General features: G+C 38.1%; 1 protein-coding gene across 2 annotated transcripts in view; it reads left to right on the top strand.

Moving 5' to 3' along the window:
- Positions 1 to 15897, top strand: part of synpra (synaptoporin a) — a 44015-nt gene extending 28118 nt beyond the window's left edge. For both annotated transcript variants that reach the window (XM_015602563.3, XM_007228713.4), the window contains 4 exons: positions 5489 to 5613; positions 8640 to 8838; positions 10732 to 10923; positions 11676 to 15897. In XM_015602563.3, coding sequence (XP_015458049.1) covers positions 5489 to 5613; positions 8640 to 8838; positions 10732 to 10923; positions 11676 to 11933 — 774 coding nt within the window. In that variant the 3' untranslated portion in view covers positions 11934 to 15897. The remainder of the gene's footprint in view (positions 1 to 5488; positions 5614 to 8639; positions 8839 to 10731; positions 10924 to 11675) is intronic.
- Positions 15898 to 19987: the final 4090 nt, after the last annotated feature.

Genomic DNA, 19987 nt, shown 5'->3' on the forward strand with positions numbered 1-19987 from the left:
CAAGTTGCATGAAAACTGTGATTAAAAAACAGGGTTATTCCACCGAATATTAGTTTCGGAACTCTTAAAACTTTATAAATATGAACTTGTTTTCTTTGCATTATTTGAGGTCTGGAAGCTCTGAATCTTTTTTTATTATTTCAGCCATTTTTTATTTTCTGCAACTAAATGCTCTAAATGACAATTTTTTATTTGAAATTTGGAGAAATATTGTCCGTAGTTTATAGAATAAAACAACAATGTTAATTTTACTCAAACATAAACCTATAAATACCAAAATCTGAGAAAATGATTCAGAAACTGTAGTGGTCTCTTAATTTTTTCCAGAGCTGTAGTTCTAGAATCAAGGAAGAAATGAAGCACAAGACTAAAAATACAAGGCCATTCATAAATGTAGTAATCTATCTGGTCTTGTTTATGACAGTATCCCTCCTCCATGCTCAGCTAATGCTAGCTCAGTTAGATTACCTCAACAGGTTTGTACAGCTCAGTCTCAGTAGAGCAGTTAGAGCTTCTTTAGTGCCACATTAGCAGGAGCAGACCTTCTCTCCATCAATTATTCAGCCCTTTTACAGTTCTGGACTCTGGCACAAAATATATCAGAACTGAAATCAGATATTCAGGAGAGCCTGGGACTCAATCAGAGTGCACTTTTGGGACTGTTGTTCAATTACAGGATTATTAGCACAGTTAAGAAAGGAAGTCTGTCTGATCCTGGATCATTTGCTGTGTTGTGAGTTCTTTAGCCCAAACTATTGATCTGAGGAAAGTAACAAAGGATTATAATTGTTGACTAGTGTGGGCATAACTCTATACCAAGTTTAAGGGCATCTTTAACACTAACTTTTTTTTCCAGATCCAAGAGAACTTGCTCTAATGTCCGGATCAGACTACAAAAAGTTTCATTGGACAGCTACGCTACCATGTCCAATTTAGCCAACATGAAAAATTCAATAGTCTTTGTTTAATTAAGAATTATGATTGTTGACTAGTATAGGCATAAGTTTAAGGGCAATTTTTATCCAGATCCAGGAGACTTTGCTGTAATGCCCAACTACACAAATTTAGCCCAAGCAACGCCGTGCAACTGTCTGATAAAAAGACTAGCATGTTAGAATTTTTTATATTTTATCACCTATTTTGACATGCTCCACGACATGCTCCCTAGCACTGACCAATAGTAAGACAGAGCATTCTGTGGCACACAGAGTAAACATGAGGAAAAAAAAGAAGGATGGGAATCCGGCAGTTTGCTGGACCTTTTTATTCCAATAATCTACTTCATTCATGAGATATTCTGTTTACATGCACTGAAACTGGAGGCTACAGCTAACATACATCTTTACTAGGGCTGCACTATATACTTCCACATGGCTGGGCATGTGCTTGTAAACACAGCAGCAGACAGCCTGTCGAAAGCTGTGCACCGCAGTTCGGCACAGTTTTGTGCAGATATTTCCAGTTGCAGCCAAAATCACGCTTTTAATTCCAGGAAAAGCTTCTTATTTACCTTTTAAAAGGCCATTTAAATGTCCGATTGTTAGCGTTTTGCTGTTTTCTGGTCGGTCCAGATCTCTGACACAAGACAGCAGGGGGGTTGGGGGCAGGGCTGGTGACATCACATGTCCTGCATTGTTTAATAGCACAATATATATAATTGAAAAAAAAACATTGCAATGTCAGATTTTTTCAGTATAGCGAAGCCCTAATTTTTACCATACATCAAGTTTTTTCTGAAGTGCACAGAGCCCATGATGTCCTCCAGGAACCCAGGAACGAGCACATAGTCACTTCTTCTTTTTCTTTTTGTGTTTTTCGGAGCACAAGCCGATAACATCATCCAAAACGCTTCTGTAGCCATAATTATTAGATTTTTTGCTCCTCCTTCGCGATCACCTACAAACTCACGCAAGGACATGGACGATTATTGGTCATGACTAAGGTGCAGGGTTGCCAGTTCCCCGAGTAAGACATGAAACAAAGATGACTGCTTAACCTGACATAGGGAAAATTGTGCCAGACAAAATTGTTATGTAGTCTGAGCTTGGCATAAGGGTGCTTTCACATCTACTTTGATTGGTCCACTTTCTGACCAGAACTGGACTTTTTTTTAACTGGTATTTCTAAAAATTATAATTTACAACAATGCTAATGCCATATAGCTGGGATATAACAAGTTAGCTATGCTGATTTGTCAGCAGAGCAAATCTATTCAGAGGAAGTTCTAGTTGTTGAGGGAATGCACACACACACACACACACACATGACTGACATAGTCTGCTAACTATGATATCACTAGCCTTGGCCTTGTTCCCAAAACAGGGAACTGCATTGAACAGTTTTAACAGAGAATTTACTATGTTTAAAACACAAATCCTGTTTTCTTCCTCTGCCAAATCCACAGTGTGCTGCCATATTTGGTTTGCATGCGGCAGATGCAGCCAACTGGATTAGCGGCACTTAAAGTGTAATTATTAGCAAATTAGCAAGTCCAGATGGCACTGCTGAACTCAGGCTCTCTTGGTTCATCACTGGCTAAAGTTTCCAGACCCTGCAGGGAATATTTGAACTCACTGTGATGCCAAAGTGTCTACACTGGAGTCAACAATAATAAAACTGTTTTTTACCGGTTCTATGGTGAAATCAATGGTTATAGATAGAACTACAGCAACTCAAAGAAAAATTTAGGTTGAGTTATACCACAGTTAGTTCCGATCCTGCAGTGTGATTGGCTGAAAGGCCTTTATCAGCCGGTAATGCACTGTAACCAAAGCTCTCCATGTATTACTCCGCCACATACAGGTAACCTAGCAACAATGCAGCTCAACTTTGTTTTTTGGTCAACCAGCTTGGTTTTACTGCTCAACCAACTTGGTCTTGTTGGTGATAATGTTGGTTTTGCTGGTGGATAGGCTTGGTCTTGAAGATCATGCTGGTTTACCACTGTGGTCATGCCTGCTCATACTGATTGTCAAGTCAACTCACTCAGGTTGATCAAGCTTGTAGACCAACTGAACCATCTAACTCAAATAGAAACATGGTTTAAAGGTGAAATCAGTTGACCGATTTGAGTTGATCAGGTAGCTTACAATGCACAAAATATAAAGGTTCTTTACCCTTAACCTTTAGAGACCCAGGCCTTTTCTTGCTGTTCAGTTTGAATTTTCCTAGCTATTTGGGATAAGTAGGACCTAACAAGTATAAAAACTGAATTTTAGAAATGTATAGGAAGCTAGAGATGTTTTTATACAGATATAAACTAGTTTCAAACATACAATTCATTGAGAATGTTTTACTTGGCTCATGTTTCAGTCTGGACTGGCTGTAGAAACCTGTGTCTGGAATTCCCACCATCTTGGGTTTTTCATCAGTTAAGTGTAATGTTGTCTTGTGACCACTAGATGATATAAACAGTGTCTCCATATGAGGTCAAAGGGTCAACGTTTTAAAATTTTAATATCATGGTGCAGAAAAACAAAAGTTTATTGTCCTGGTATGAGGACACAGGGTCTCAGTAAGGTTAAAGATACCATATGCTAAGCAAAATGCTAAAACTAACATTTACCTTATTTCCTCTGGTATGCTTTGCTAATGCTATCTCATTTTGAATACTACCCCAACAGGTTGAAATGGTTCAGTCTCTGTAGAGCAGTTGGAGCTCCTTTAGTGCCACATTAGCAGGAGCAGACCTTTCCTCCATCAATTATTCAACCCTTTTACAGTTCTGCCATAAAATATATCATGTTTTTCTGGCCATTGTTTCCAGCAAAATTGATGTTTTATTCTTTTATCATGAGCTGCCACACTTTCATTATTAGCCGATAAATGACACGCAGTAAAGTGGGCCGAGGTGTTCACATTTCATATATTTTATTTCCTCCGTCTTATTTTCTTCCCATCATGATTCTGCATCACATTTCCCAATCCACCGATTCTTCAGTCGAGGGGCAATTTGTTTCACTCAGAATATACAATAAAACACTTGACAAGGAACCGCCAGAATTTTGTCAATGCACTTATCTCAGATTTTTTTCAATTTTTCACTGCATCTCTGCCAGCTCGGTCTGAGCGGTACCTGGGCACGGTGAACAGTATTACCTCTCTCAGAGAGAACCCATTCTCCGCACATTGCTCAGATAATGTGTTTCAGGGCAGTCACTTTAGCTGTGGGCGAGCTTGTCTTCCATGCTTATTAAAGCTAGCCTTCTCTCCAGAGCTGAGGCCTGAATAAAAGAAGCCCCAGCATAAGGGCAAGAGTAGAGAATAAAGAAAGGAAGAGAGAGAGAGAGGGAGAGAGAGAGAAAGAGAAAAGCAAGAAAGTGAATTTCCTGAAGAAAATAGTATGAATGGTTATTCAGCTGAAGTAAATTCCACTTCAACACATATGCTTTTTCTGAGGGTTGTTATGGTATTCAAGGTGGTTACAATGGTATCCCATGTGGATGTAATGGTCTTGCTAACTGTTGGCAAAGGCTAAGGTGGTATCATGGTATCCCAGGGAATAAAGAGATGAAGAGAGAGAGAGAACAAAGAAAGTGAATTTCCCCGAAGAAAAACGAATAAATGGTTGTTTAGCTATTGTGTTGCTAGGTGGTTGCTATAGAATCCCAGTAGGCTGTCATGGTCTTGCTAACTGTTTACTAAGATATTGCTAGCTGGTTGCTATGGTATCCCAGAGAATAAAGAGAGGAAAAGAGAGAGAGAGAACCAAGAAAGCAAATATCCCCGAAAAAAAACAGAATGAATGGTTGTTCAGCTATTGTGTTGCTAAGTGGATGCTATGGAATTCCAGTATGTTTCTATGGTCTTGCTAACTATTGGCTAAGGTGATGCTAGGTGGTTGCTAGGGTATCCCAGAGAATAAAGAGAGGAAAAGAGAGAGAGAGAACCAAGAATGTGAATAACCTAATATGTTTGGCACAGTTTTAGCTTGTCAACAAATGCATGTGTACATCTGATCATAAAGGGGCAGGTTCCCTTAAGTCCTGTCTGGACGAGATAAGCTTCTCAGGGGGACAAAAAATATTTCACACTGCTACTCAGTGATAAAACTCTTGCATCCGAACTGGAATTAAAAAACAGGAGGACCAGTGAGTTTTCTGGCTTTCTCGGTCACATGACATTGCGTTCAGTAGCTCCTCCATTTCCACTCACTGTTGTTCCATGCACGCCCAAAGTGTAATTGCGGTGTGTGGCAGTGGACAAATAGCTATTTTATTAAGTGCGAGGAGAAGAATGAAACTCAGTGGACCACAGAGTTCAGCGGAAAACAGTAGATAATTCAGCCTGTAATTTTCTCAGAGGACGTCTGAAAAAAACACATACATGGTCGTTCCAGATGGGAATAAAATCACAGAGGACCACCCATAAAAAAAAAAAGAAAATTACCCCAGAACCCCCTGAGAAACTAATCCCATTCAGGTAGGGCTTTAGTGTGATTTGTATTTTCTGTGTATAATACTGTGTATTTTGGGTCTTGTGTCCACAGCTTTTTGCAATCTTTGCTTTCGCGACATGTGGAGGCTACTCGGGTCAGCTGCGGGTTAGGGTGGACTGTGAAAATAAGCCTGACAGCAACCTCAGCATCAACATTGACTTTGCTTATCCATTCAGGTAAGACTGAATATACTGCTGAACATTGTCCACATACTGCTGCCATCTCAAGACCTTACATTAAAGACACATAAGCTATACCATGGCCAGCCTCATCCACAGACCTATCCCTGATTAAAAATGCAAAGGTGATACAAGTATTGACATTCGTTAATCAGGTAGAAGTACGGATACTAGGGTTAAAGTCTCAACTCAAGCTTTTTATTCTTTAAAGGAGAACTCCAGCGTGTAATATGGACTTTTGGTGTAGTAAAACATGATAAAAAGTACTTACCTTTGATGAATAGCACACCTCCGTTCTCCCACAGCGTTCTAAGATCCAGAAATTTTAACAGTTTGTTCAAACACCTCTCAGACTAGGTGACACAGGGCATAATTTGCCCCGATAAATCACTTTTTCCAGCTCAAAGTAGCTCCAAACCTTCTTGCTAGAATCTGGAGAGCCCTGACATTTAAAACGAGGCATAAGTAACTTAAAAAGTGCACAAGAAGCTTATTAAAAACCACTGTTTACATCCTATAACATGAGCTTCAGCTCCGAGCGCCGCTATTACTTCTGGCACCGGCTGCTACGCTATGCAGAGTCTATGGAGACTGGATAACAGTGGAAAAAGCGATTTATCGGGGCAAATTATGCCCCATGTCACCCAGTCTGAAGGGTGTTTGGAAAAACTGTTAATTTTTTTGGATCTTGGAACACTGTGGGAGAACGGAGGTGTGCTATTCATCAAAGGTAAGAACTTTTTATCATGTTTTACTACAACAAAAGTCCATTTTACCCCAGAGTTCTCCTTTAAGTAAAAGTGTAAAAGTACTGATTTGAAAATTACTTAAACTATAAAAGTAAAAGTAATGTAAGGGGAAAAAATGCCATTAAGAACAAAAGCTCAAACCACTCCACAGGATCATATAGTGCACTATATGATCATATAGTGAATTAATGAGACTACATATAACTAATATATAGTCAATATAAATATATAGTCACATGGGATGTTGCAACTTGACACTACTTCTAAATGTGTGGCTCAATAAACAGAACTATTGCTATTGGTACAACTCTTTATTTAATGATGACTGTATTTAAATTTTATAAAATAAAAGTTTAACTTTTCAAACTCTTACTTACATATTGTGCTCATACACTTACACTCTCACACACTCAAAAATGTGTAGGAGCTGGTAAAGGCATTTGAAAAAAGCTTTCCTCAGATCTTTTCCAGTTTGCTTACCTAAGTATCCATGTACTCCCTGGAGATCATACACACACACATACGGATGAGCCGGAATTAGATGCTATTTTGAGATGAGGAAATAAATATTAGCTGGAAACTCCAGAATCTCCAGTCAGTGGTCTGCCTGCAGGGCAGCGTGGAGGACGGGCAGGTGAGCGTGATGCCGATTCTCCTGACTGTCTCCTCTCTTATCTCAGCTGCCAGTTCCCCTCAGGCCCCGGCTGAACGCTTGTAGCAGCTGATATCAGGAGGCTTCCCTGACTCGGTGTCTCTTTTATTCACTTTTATCTCTGCTTTACTGAAAGGATTATTGATTGAATCGGTTCTCCCTCCTCTGGGGAAGAACAGAGGGAGGTGGGATAGACCAGACTTTTCCTTGTTATTGAGCTTCTGCTGCTAAAGCCTCAGAGTGTTTAGGGTCAGTTTAGCTCATAGATGGACAATTGACATGGGAACTAATAAACTAAGGCCAAGTCCTGAACATGAACGTGAGGGGCTTACTATTGGTGTGTATGATTGTAGCCATAACTTTCTTTAACTATTTTTTTTTTTTTGTTGTTTAAATTGTCAATGTGACAAATGGATTGACAAAACAATCATAAATCCTTTGTGGTTGTTGTGCATCTGTATTTCTACATCCATGTACATAATACAATCTTATAATAAATGGATGTTAAACAAGTTGAATGTACATGTAAAATGTGGCTTAACATGTAAAATATTGATAAACTGGTTTGGTTAAATTTAATTTAGATATATTTGTAAATATGCACATTATCTTTTGAAATGTAAATTTACTTGTTTGATCTAGATTGCCATGTAAAACTTGTATTATACTGTTAAAATTTACATTCACTAATGACATTAAAATTAACTAGCAAAATTTGGATTAATTTGTTACATTAGTATTTTCTGGTAAATTTTGAATTGACTGGTAAAATTTAAAATTAATTGTAACATTCTGTTCACTGGTATGTGGATTTTCTTGTAGAATTTGTATTAAATTCAATTTGGTAAATTTGTATTAATTGATAGAATTTGCATTTACTTGCAATATTTTAATTCACCTGTAAAATTTGGATTTTCTTGTAAAATTTGCATAAAATGTTAAATTCCTATTCATTTGTAATTTAGAATTTAACTGCAAATTTAGATTTTTTTTGTTTAATTTCTATACACTGGAAAAATGTGAATTTTCTAGTCAAATTAGTTTTAACTGTTACAATAAAATTCACTGATACAATTAGGATTTACGTGCAAAATCTGGATTAATGTGGTATATTTGTATTTTTTGGTAAAATTTCTGCTCATTAATTAAATGTAGTCTTGTAAAAATTGGAACTTGTAAAAAACTTGTAAAAATTAAATTTACTTACATTTCTGCTGTCTTGTAAATTTTAGACAGGCAGGCAAATTCCTGTTTAATGTTAAACTTTTGGATTTACTTTCTAATTTTGATTAACAGTAACATTTCATTCATTTCATTTATTCACCAGAAAATTTTGGATTTTCTTTTTTAGTTTTTATTTATTAGTAAAATACAAAATGTGTGGCATTCGGATTTACTTGTAAAATTTAGATATGATATAAAATATAAAATTCAGATTTACTTAGATTTGGGTTTAGATTAACTTGTAACCAAGTGTGATTAACTACAGTAAATGCAGCATCAAAATTGTTAAAACATTTTAAATTAAATTCTGATTATTTAAAATAATCAGCATTTAAAATGTCTTGTCCCGAACAGTGTCTGTGCTAATCTTACCTGCTCTCTCTGCTCACCTGTTGCAGGTTGAATCAGGTGTACGTTGACGTGCCCACCTGTAAGGGGAGGAGCCAGGAGCGTCTCTTCCTGGTCGGGGATTTCTCTTCTTCCGCTGAGTTCTTCGTCACCATCGCCGTCTTTGCCTTCCTGTACTCACTGCTGGCCACCGTGGTCTACATCTTCTTTCAGAACATGTACCGCGAGAACAACCGTGGACCCTTTATAGTAAGATTTAATGCACAGTATTAGCAGCAGCAGCAGCCTGTCACTCACACAGACACAGAGACAGCGCTGTGTATCTACTTCTTGTGTCAAGAATTAAAACATTGCAACAAGACGTGTTTGATTTGATTTAATTGCCTTAAGTGACATCGCAAGTCCTGCGATGTGACGATTGCTCATGTGCACATCGCAATGACGATGCTTAAATGATATATTTCGTGCAGCCCTAGTGTCAATGAGTGTGTGCTGATATGCTTATCAAAACAGTCACCCACTGTGAAAGAAACTCAAAAGTCACAAAAGTTAAGCGTGTGGGGAGTTTGAATGGAAAGCAGAGTTATGGCTATATATATCAGATATAAAGCTGCATATAAATCTGACTTTTAATGGTCGCTACTGGGTCAAGATGGCTATTCTAAGCTTCTTTGCAAATGGATGGATTTTCTCATTTATGTGATGGATGTGTCTGCGTGTACAGTAACCTCCCATGAGTCAAACAGAGAGAGCTATACAGCGATGTCACGATCATGATAAATGATTGCAGAGAGTACAGAGAATCTGTAGTTTTGGGAACGTTAGCTGGGGACTTGTTGGACCCCAGGTAGCAAACAAATCACGTCCCAATTCTGGCCCACGCTGGTGCTGTACTTTTTGGTGCTGGGCTGTTTACTAGAGATGGACCGATCAGTGTTTTGGGGCATATTCAGTAAAATGCTGTGCATCGTCTAATAGCAGGACACGTACTTTACTTTTGATAATAAAAAGAAGTAAAAAGAGTCATTAAATTGCATTTAGCAACAACACTGCAGAGCTTAAAGTGGAAAAACAGGTTAAAAAGTGCTGCTTATCCAGTGCTAAAACTCAAAAACCTTTTTGAATGTTTGCTTTTGTGTGTGGTTAGCTGTGTTTGTTAGCTCTGCTACTTACTGAATGGGCTGAAAGATGATCTGTTGAGAGCGGTACTTTCTGGTTAGTCAGGGTTAAAAGTCTTTAATCTCTTTTCTCCACAAATTTTACACATTCAACACACAGGAATGGCAGAAACTGGAAATATGACTGGATAATTAGTGTTGGGCAGGGTCAGAAGTTAAAACCCACGCATATTACTGCGACATACCACACACTGTCTGAAGCTCTGTCTGAAGCTCCGCTGACAAGGATTACAGGGCTTAACATGTTTACTTAATATCTGATGATAATACATCTTGATCATGTAATAAGTTACTACAGAAAATATAAGCCTTAATTGTCCTTTAAGAATAGGTTAATAATGTAATTGTAAAAAAAAAAAAAAAAAAGAGTTATGGGAGTTAAGGTAGGAGGTAGGGGAGGGCAATTTTATATCGTATACAATATCGTGACACAGAAATATCATGATATTAAAGATCCATATTGTGATAATAGGGCTGTTCTGTCTTAAAAGTAGTCTATTATTATTTACTGTGAAGCTTTAGGTGTATTTATTGTATAATTGTTTTAGTTTGCAGTTTATATGCATTCACTAAATATTCTGCAATATTATTTGCTGCTTTATATTATTTTATGCTGTATTATTTATTTTGCCACACTATGATTATTCTATATAATATATAATAGTTATACTATATTCCTGAAATTAATGAATTATTTTAGTTTTCCTATATCGCCAAGTATATCGCTATCGCAAAAATACCCTGAAATATCGTGATATTATTTTAGAGCCATATCGCCCACCCCTAGTAGGAGGGTCTAGTAGCCCATCTTATCAGATGGGGTCTGGCTGTCTTCTGCGAAGCAGTGCTCTTACGTTCTCCTCCCACTTTTAATATATGGACCAGTAGAAATGCTCCAAATTGACTTGTACTCAATTGATGCCATCACTGAAAGAATCTTAAGTATCTTATTTTCCTCATACAGGACTTCATAGTGACGGTGGTGTTCTCCTTCATGTGGCTGGTGAGTTCCTCCGCCTGGGCGAAAGGCCTGTCGGACGTGAAGGTGGCCACGGATCCAGAAGAAGTGATTCTGCTGATATCTGCCTGTAAGGTCCAGACCAACAAGTGCAGCTCTGTGTACGGACCCATCTGGTCAGGCCTCAACACCTCTGTGGTACTATCTTATTTACTTTTATTCTTCAAACCATGTACCATATTTTTCACACTATATGGCGCTCTGGATTTTAAGGTGCACAATCAATGAACATCTATTTTCTGGTCTATTTTCATACATAAGGCGCAATGATTATAAGGCGCATTATGTGACACTAGTAAGGAATAGGGGTGTTGCAATATTTTCCTTCCAATTCAGCAGGTCACGCCGCTGGGTGGTGGTGGGGGATGGGTTAACTATGTTTAGTAAAGCTCATATAATGTAAGCAAATCTGAGGTTATAACTTGTTACACTTGTAACACTGATACACCAAAAGTCATGGGACAGCAGAAGGTAACTTGATTATAAAGTGTTACTTCAGGAGTGGCTTGGGAACTCCCACAAATTTACAAGTTGTGAGTTGTTATCTTGTGAATGAGGATTGATAGTAAGTTGTGCGACCACTTAACATTCTTCGATCTACAGTGTCGCACATGTACCATTAAAACGTCATAGACAGTGTAATTTATGTGTAATGATTGTGACCAGCAGCATCTGTCTAGAATTGTCCTGGCAAACCAGCCAGTTCAGCGTTCTTTATCTTTCATAGGGCACAATATTAGTCCCATATCCCATGACATTTGGCATATCAGTAGAAGAAAAATTAATCTTCTACTTATGTAGAAGCTCCAGACACATCTTAAAGTTATATGTGTTTAATAAGTTTTTTAAGTTTTGTTCATATCAAACTTTGATTTAAATTGCGTTTCTAGGTGTTTGGCTACCTGAACTTTGTCCTGTGGGCTGGAAACATCTGGTTCGTGTTTAAAGAGACTGGCTGGCACAAGGGCGGAGCTGCTCGGTACCCGACATCCGCTCCGGAGAAACAGGCCGCTGCATTCAACCAGCAGTCCTACAATCAGGGCACCTTCGACCAATCAGGAGGAGGCTTCAGCGGGTCAGGAGACCTCGGCCAGACGGAGTACAGTCAGGTGGGAACTTACACCTCGAGTGGACCCACCTCCTACTGACCAGCCACGACTTTGTCTTCCTATCACATGTGACCTACGCTCTTAAAAATGAAGATCTTCTTCCTGAAGCATCTCTGGTTCTTTAAGGAACCTTTCAGTGGAGGGTTCTTTAAATAACCATTTTTGTAAATGAGATAGATGGTCTATACCAATGACTGTAGAAAACATGGGAAGCTGTGGTTCCATTCCTTTTTGTTCTGTAGATAGAAACGAGGGCAAAGTTGTCCGCCATGTTGTCAAATTTGAAAGCAGAGGCTCCAAGTGTCTCAGACTGCCTTCATTGAGTTTACAGTGCAGCCTAAAGGACCATAAGCAAAGTGCCCAGATTATCCAGTAATGTTCCATCAGCAAAGGTACTGTTTATACGAGTTACACTAAAACTCAGCGCTTTATTTTAAAGACCTTTAACTGTCTGTGTTTTATCCATTCATTGGTCTCTACTAATTTAATTGATTTCTTAGAATCTTACTTATTTTTAAGAGCGTACTCACATGGGGCAATGCATTCTAAGGGCAAAACTTAGGTGTAAAGAGAGTGATGATGACTTGTGTAACTTTACAATCAGATAATAATTGTGTTACTTGTATTTATTAAAATATGACGATGGCAAAGGGTACAGAAAAATGTTTGTTATTTACTGCAGGGATACAAAACTCATATCTGCATATAGATGTACAATTTTTGTTATTTCGACGCACAAAAATGTCGACATGACATTTCTTTCCAAACAAGAATCACTGGTACAAACGGAATACAAGCGGAATACAAGCGTAAAAATATTAAGTGTTGTTGTTATACAGTACTGTGCAGTGGTTTTAGGCACCTGGATGTGTTCAATTCCATCAGCAGCTCACCTGATTAAACATTAAAAAATAAATTAAATATTTGCTAATATAATTAAAGTTTTTTGCATTTATTGTAATTAGTGCTGTTCTGATCCAGTTTTGCCCTCATTTCGATCTGATTCTCTTAAGGCCACTCATTAGCCACTTATTAGGACTCGACACACCAGGAGGGTGAAGGCTAGCACATGCCTCCTCCGATACATGTGAAGTCAGCCACCACCTCTTTTTAAACTGCTGCTGATGCAGCATTACCGAGTAGCATCACAGCGCACTCGGAGGAAAGCAAAGCGCCTCGGTTCTGATACATCAGCTCACAGACGCAGCCTTGTGCTGATCGACATCACCCTTTAGAGTGATGTGGGGAGAGAGCACCATCTACTCACCCAGAGAGAGCAAGGCCAATTGTGCTCGGGGGTAGCCGATGGCAAGCTGCATGAACAGGATTCGAAAGGGATCTGATCTAATCAGTTTTTAATAGGAATGTCCCTATCAGGTGGTTTTGCTCTTGGATCTAATTTGAATCCCACAATGCTAAGTATTAGTTTTGAAAAAGGACAATTATTTCCACACTGCAGACTTAATGACGCCTTGAAGATACCAAAACACTGTGGTTAAAACAAAGACTCCCAACTGGATTGGGATTAAAATGGCCAATACCTGATCCAGTAAAGTAAATGCCTTGATCAAAATAGGACATCCTTAATTTTAATATTAGTGTTTTACTAAGTAAATAAATGCTTGAAGCCCAGATTATCAGCTTTTTATTCTATTTTTTACAGGTGGCTAAAACTCTGCACAGTATTGTACTAGATCGTGATACAGTTTGTGTATGATTCTATTCAAGAAAACACAGATTTAAAAAAAATCGTGGAGCCGAAAAAAGGAATAAATCACATTTAGCTTGTATTTATCTTTATACGATTGCTTGTTGATTCAAATTGTTAATCAATTTTCTAGACTTTCAATCCCACGACTCATGTAATGCCTGTGTTTTTTTTGTGATGAGTGTTCCATTCTTTCTAACAGTCAGTATTTTCCAAACGGTTTGCACTGTGGTGTACGAAAAAAAGTCAAATCTGTGATCCACGTTTCTAAACTGTAACTCCTTAGGTTTTTTTCTATGTTGTGTTGACTAGGTGCATGAAGTTGTGCCGTCACAGTTAATGTGCCTGTTTGTGCAGTTGAACTTTGAACTTTACATAAGGTGGGCAAAGTTGTATTATTATCTTGAGGCTTTAAAAAAAAAAGTTCTAATATATTGAAAATCGTTTGAGAAGTTTATATTAACCTGTAAATGAAATACCTTAAATTCCTGTATATACTGTTCTTAAAATAGAGGAGAAAAGAAATCATGAACCAATTCTTTTATCATGATTTTCATACAGTATTGGGATTTTGTCCTTCTAATTTCTATCTGCTGCATCATAATTTTTAAACATACTTATAATATAAGCTAATAGGCAGTTGCTAAATCATTCACATGTAGCTATCCATAATCAGGGTTTTTTTCTCTTTTATTTGACAATTTCATCTGTTAATATACTGAACATCCATGCCTACATTTTAGTCCTGCAACACATTCCAAAAAAAATGTCATCTTCACCACATTTTTCGTTTCTAAATCCTCCACATATTCTCCTGGTAAGGACAGGTCAAGACTGCAGACAAGCCAGTCCAGTATCCATACCTTCTTCTTCCAGAGCTAACTAAGTTAAGTAAAGCTAAGCTAAATAAACAAAACAGTAATAAAAATACGTTCTTTTAAAGTCAAATAAGTGCTGGGTGTACATCTACACATATTTCTCTCCTAAAAACTGTTTATGTGGGTGAGTAAAGCACTTTTGTTTATTTACAGTAAGCTTAGATTACCAAATTTCTCCAGCACTAGCATTAGCGGCTAACTGCTCTAACAGTGCTAGCCAGGGTTAGCAACAGGCTACAGGCAGATAATAATCACCTCTGAACGGGGAAAGAGCGGTTAGCAGCTAATGCTAATGCTACTCTAAACTGAAACTCCTGTATAATGCTGTACTTCAGTGGAGTGGCTTTACTGCTCCTTACAACCTGATTGGTAGAATTTATACATAAGGCACATTATAGTGCAAAATATGGAATATTTTTCCTCTTTAGTAACAGAGATGCTGTGAAGTATTGTAGAAAATTGTTATATTGTGATATTTTGAGGATCACAGAATCATCAAATCTTTGTTATCATGGGCAACATATCATTATAATGCCATATCATGAGATGCCCCAGAATTTCCACTTCTAGTCTGGATGGTTTGATTATACATGTTTACATGATCTTATTTTATTTTATTTTTTATTTTTTAGTAGCCCCTAATTGCCCTAATCACAATTTTGCTGGCCTGAAATGCAGGAATGGATGTATGTTATTAAATAAAATTAAGTTGACCGGACAAACCATAAAATATAATGGGTTCTTTCTATCTGTGATCAAATAAAAGTACAGTAAATGTAAGAAACAATGTATTTTTTTTATTTTGGAGGAATATATAAGAAGTTACTGGGACAGTTTTTTAATCACCTGCTTTTTTACTTCCAGCAGATGCAGCAGATAATTATTAGCATATATAAAAAAAAACACTGGTGTGGTCTGTTTGGTCACTGTTGCCGAGCTTGACCCGCACCAATCTTTTTGCGTTTAGCTGTTGCTAGGAACTTTAATGTCCATGATCTCTGTATATAATTATAGGTTGAAACTATTATTATTATTATTATGGCTCTCCATGCTTCATCAGGGATCTGGGCCTAGCCTTCGACTCCCACTTTTGCACACGTCACTGTTTGCTGTTTGGTAATTGTTGGTAATGTCAAACTGAGAAAAATACACTTTACAAGCATTTTTTTTACTGACACAGCAGGCTTGCTCTTATGATCATTACAAAGCATGAGGCCTGTAAAGGTCATCTAAACCAATGACAATTTTTTCAATATGCATCAGCGTCAGGTTGCTTGCTCTACTGTTTGTGTTACATTTTAATGTGACTGGATTTTTGTCTATAATAATGTTTTTTTTTATGTAAATCAAGTCTTGAAATGGAGTGAATGGTACTGCACTTGCATTTTGAGTAATGCTAATAAAGACTATGTACAGAGCTCTGGATTCAGTCTGTCATTCACACTTCACAAAAAAAAACTGATACACTTACAAACACATTGAAATAAATGCAATAGCTGCTTCTGGAGAATATGGACACAAAGGCAGACATCCCATGTTGCAAAATTTATTTGGACCTGGACTTGAACCCCCAAACAAACCAATCATCCGCCCCAAAAAAACAAAAAACAAAAACTCAAGCACACACCAAAGGACATCAGAACTGTACTTTTAGCTATTTTATATTTATATTAACTCACCTTAATATGCCTTCTGATATCATTTAGTCCCCCGTGGGCAATGCTAAAATTACAATTACAGGCATGGATATACTTTAGAGTAGTGAGAGGTGAAATTAGTTCTATATTTCCTCTTTTTGGAAGGCCCTGCCTCCAATTTCCCTGTGTCAGCCATGATGCTCCTTCCTCTTACTCACTGAATGCATCCCTAAAGGAGGGAAAAAAACACTGCCATCCACGCTTAATACTGGTTGGCTGATTTACAGACTCTTTGCAGAGAACAGGCCAATCAGAACACTCTCTATTTTGCATGCGCTTCATGAACTTCCGAGAGACGTCTGCAAAGGCGAAAATAGAATAAAGAAAGTGTACTATCTATCTTGTGTTTACCACTTAGCATGTAGTTCTCACCACTTCTTTATGTAAAAACAAATACACCATGTCTTTTAAGGGGCTTCGTAGGAAGGGCATTGACAGGGGAAAAATGAACATAAAGTGTTCTTTTAAAAATGACTTCATTTCAAGGTAAAAAAAACTTCAATCAATCAACCACAATGGATTGACCATGGAAATGAAGTAAAAAGATGCATTTTGAATTCACGTTGAGTTTTTTGGTTTTAGAGAAAATTCTCTTCAGCCTGAGACTCGCAGGCACACAGGCATAATACCGTATTCCACCTCCACAAAAACAGTCAATACCACAGACCCAGGGCAGCTATTAAACGTTGTGCCTCATTGTGTCCAGTTGTTTTCTCTTTCTCGCTAAACTCATGTGTTCGTGTGCTCTCAGTGAGAGAGGATTACTGGGCTTTGGAGTGCAGTTTCACACACTGCCTCTCCTCTCGTCTTTCCTTTCACTCTTACAGCACATAAACAAACACAATCACTACTCATTAGCCTTTAGCTGAACCACAATCCACCATGAGGCTGAACAGATGTCCAGCAGCAGGGCTGCTTGTGTCAGTTTTACCAAATGAACATGATTTTGGCATGTGGTGTGTTTTTTCATTGGTCATTGAGCTAGCTGTTGAACATTAGCATATGGAGGCTAATTCTGTTGTAGATTTGTGTTCCAGTATTATCTGTATTACCAACAAGTCCAGCTTGCTAGTGCTTCATTTTTAAGGGGCACTCTTAAACCCCTGAATTTAGCTGACTCCACCCTCAGCTCAAATTTGAAAAAGACAAAAAAATGTGAGGGGCACTGGGTGATGTATGGGTTTATAGGTAGGGAAGAAGGAGGATATGATTGGCTGAGCTGGAGCAGCGCAGTGTGCCCCTGATAGTTGTGAGACGCAGATGGTTTGACATCAGCAGGGGGGCCGGTATTATTGAATGGCTGATCTGCATATATGTGATTTTGTGTCTGCGTTCCAATGTACATGAACACATCATCTACGCTTATAGCACAGCCGAACCAGAGAGGGCGCTGCAGAGGCAGAAATGACCACAATAAAAGTGTTTTCTAAAGGTTAGGAAATGTTTTTAACAGGTTTAAGCAGGACTAATATGTTTCATTATTTCAAAGAAACATGTTTCAGCTATTAATAAAAAAATATTGTTTATGGTTTAGTGGTTCTATAAGCATATACGTACATATTTAGGTGGGATATAGGTTTCATCAATGCTAAAGCACTGATACAACGTTGATCTCAAACATCAGGGTTGATTGATTATTTTGATTAAGTCAACGTTATGGTTTGCATTAAACATTGTGTACTATTGTGTACAGCCAATAGCGCACAGCGTACTCTCATCCGGAAACGACCGTCCACCTGGAGGACTGCATCGAGCACTACAGCATTTTACCCAGAACAGAGTGCCAATCCATGTCTGGGCACAATCATACACACACACAACTTACATACATACCACATACTTTTTACACATACACACCAGATCAATTTAGAGTATTCAATTTTTCAGGGCAATTTAGAGTATCCAATTTACCTGATCTCCACGTTTTGGACTGTGGGAGGAAACCGGAGTCCCCGGAGGGGACCCACGCAGACACGGGGAGAACATGGAAACTCCACCAAGATAGGGACTTGAACCCAAGACCCCAGCGCTGAGAGGCGAACGTGCTAACCATTAAGCCACCATGCCGCCACATAATCTGCCGCCACAAGTCTTCATAGCAATGCTCAATGCTCAAAATCAGCATTAAAAAGTGGATCAGTGGTTTTCTATGATTCAGAAAACGCTTGCGCTTGTTACGCAGGTGTCAATGCAAATAGGACAGGTGGAATAGATGACAGCCAGGCACCACATGACCTGACCTCATACCCAGCCGACTGGGCCCGAGTTCTGACCTAATGTTCCTAAAAGAGAACACCTTGGTGCTCTTACCATAGCGATGTGATAAGGGGAGATGTGTCACAGCAACCCGCTTGGGTGCTTTCTTTCTCTCTCTCTCTCTATCGCTTTCTTACTTGCTCGCTCTGTTGCATTGTGTATTGAAGAACAGAGTGAGGACAGACAGGACCAGGAGAAAGAATGCGCGAGAGAGAGAAAGAGAGAGAGAGAGCGACAGGTAAAGAGAGTGAGAGTGCACACTGTTCCGGGGCTGATTGGCAAAAATCACAATTTATTTTATTTTTTTTTGTATTTATCTTGATATCTATTTTGTTATATTCTATTTTTATTGTGTTCTTTTATTTTGTTATCTTATCTTATCTATTTTAACAACTGCTCTTGGGTGTAAACTGGACCATGAGATTCTGGACACAATTCCATTCCACCTCATGTACGACATGTGATGCGAATGACAATAAAGTCTCCTTGAATCCCTAAATCCTTGAATATCCCATATACTGTGGGCTGCAGGCATGATCTCCAGATGACATCTCCTATGACAGTGACATGAGTGTGAGATGCCATAGCCATAGTAGGGCCATCACAAATGCATGTGCATGCTATTTTATTCTAGAGCTTCACCGGCTTTTGTTCGAGTCCACCAGCTCCTTCAGGCTAAGGCCCGGCATCCACTCATACAGTACAACTCTTCTAAATAAATAAGCAAATACCAGCATTCTGGATTTATTGGTGTCAGTTTCACAGAATTTCACAATCAGTATTCTTTACTGCAGACTTACCCTACTCATTTGATTTATAGCACCACCAAATTGAGTAATGAAGCAGTAACTTTAGTCAATCAAACTGGGTGTGAGTCTTAAGGAGTTAAGAGCACCTATGTTTTAATAAAAATGTCAATATTTAATACCAGGTATCTGTATAATAGTGTATTGCAAACTAAAATTATATAATATATACAGCTCTGGAACAAACTAAGAGACTACTTCAGTTTCTGAATCTGTTTCTCTGATTTTGCTATTTATAGGTATATGCTTGAGTAAAAGGAACATTACTGTTTAACTACGGACAACAACGTCTCCCAAACTCCAAATAAAAATATTTTAATTTAGACCCTTTGAGAAATAACAAAAAAATGTTTTAAAAGTTTTTTTTTTTTTTTTAATGTTAAAAAGTTTTAAGAGTTCAAAATAAACAATATTTGTTGGAATAACCCTGGTTTTAAATCAAAGTTTTCATGCATCTTGGCATCATGTTCTCCTCCACCAGTCTTACATAATGCTTTTGAATAACTTTATGCTACTCACTCCTGGTGCTAAAATTCAAGCAGTTCAGCTTGTTTTAATGGCTTGTGATCATCCATCTTCCTCTTGATTATATTCCAGAGGTTTTTAATTAGGTAAAATCAAAGTTTTTAAGTGGTCTCTTATTTTTTTTTCCAGAGCTGTATGTCCTGATACCAATAGTTTGTCCCACCCCTAGTGCACAAGGGTCTGTACTGTGGCCTGCAGGTACTGTAATATGGCCTCCATATGA

The sequence above is a fragment of the Astyanax mexicanus genome, chromosome 24, assembly GCF_023375975.1.
Source record: "Astyanax mexicanus isolate ESR-SI-001 chromosome 24, AstMex3_surface, whole genome shotgun sequence".
NCBI lineage: Eukaryota > Metazoa > Chordata > Actinopteri > Characiformes > Acestrorhamphidae > Astyanax > Astyanax mexicanus.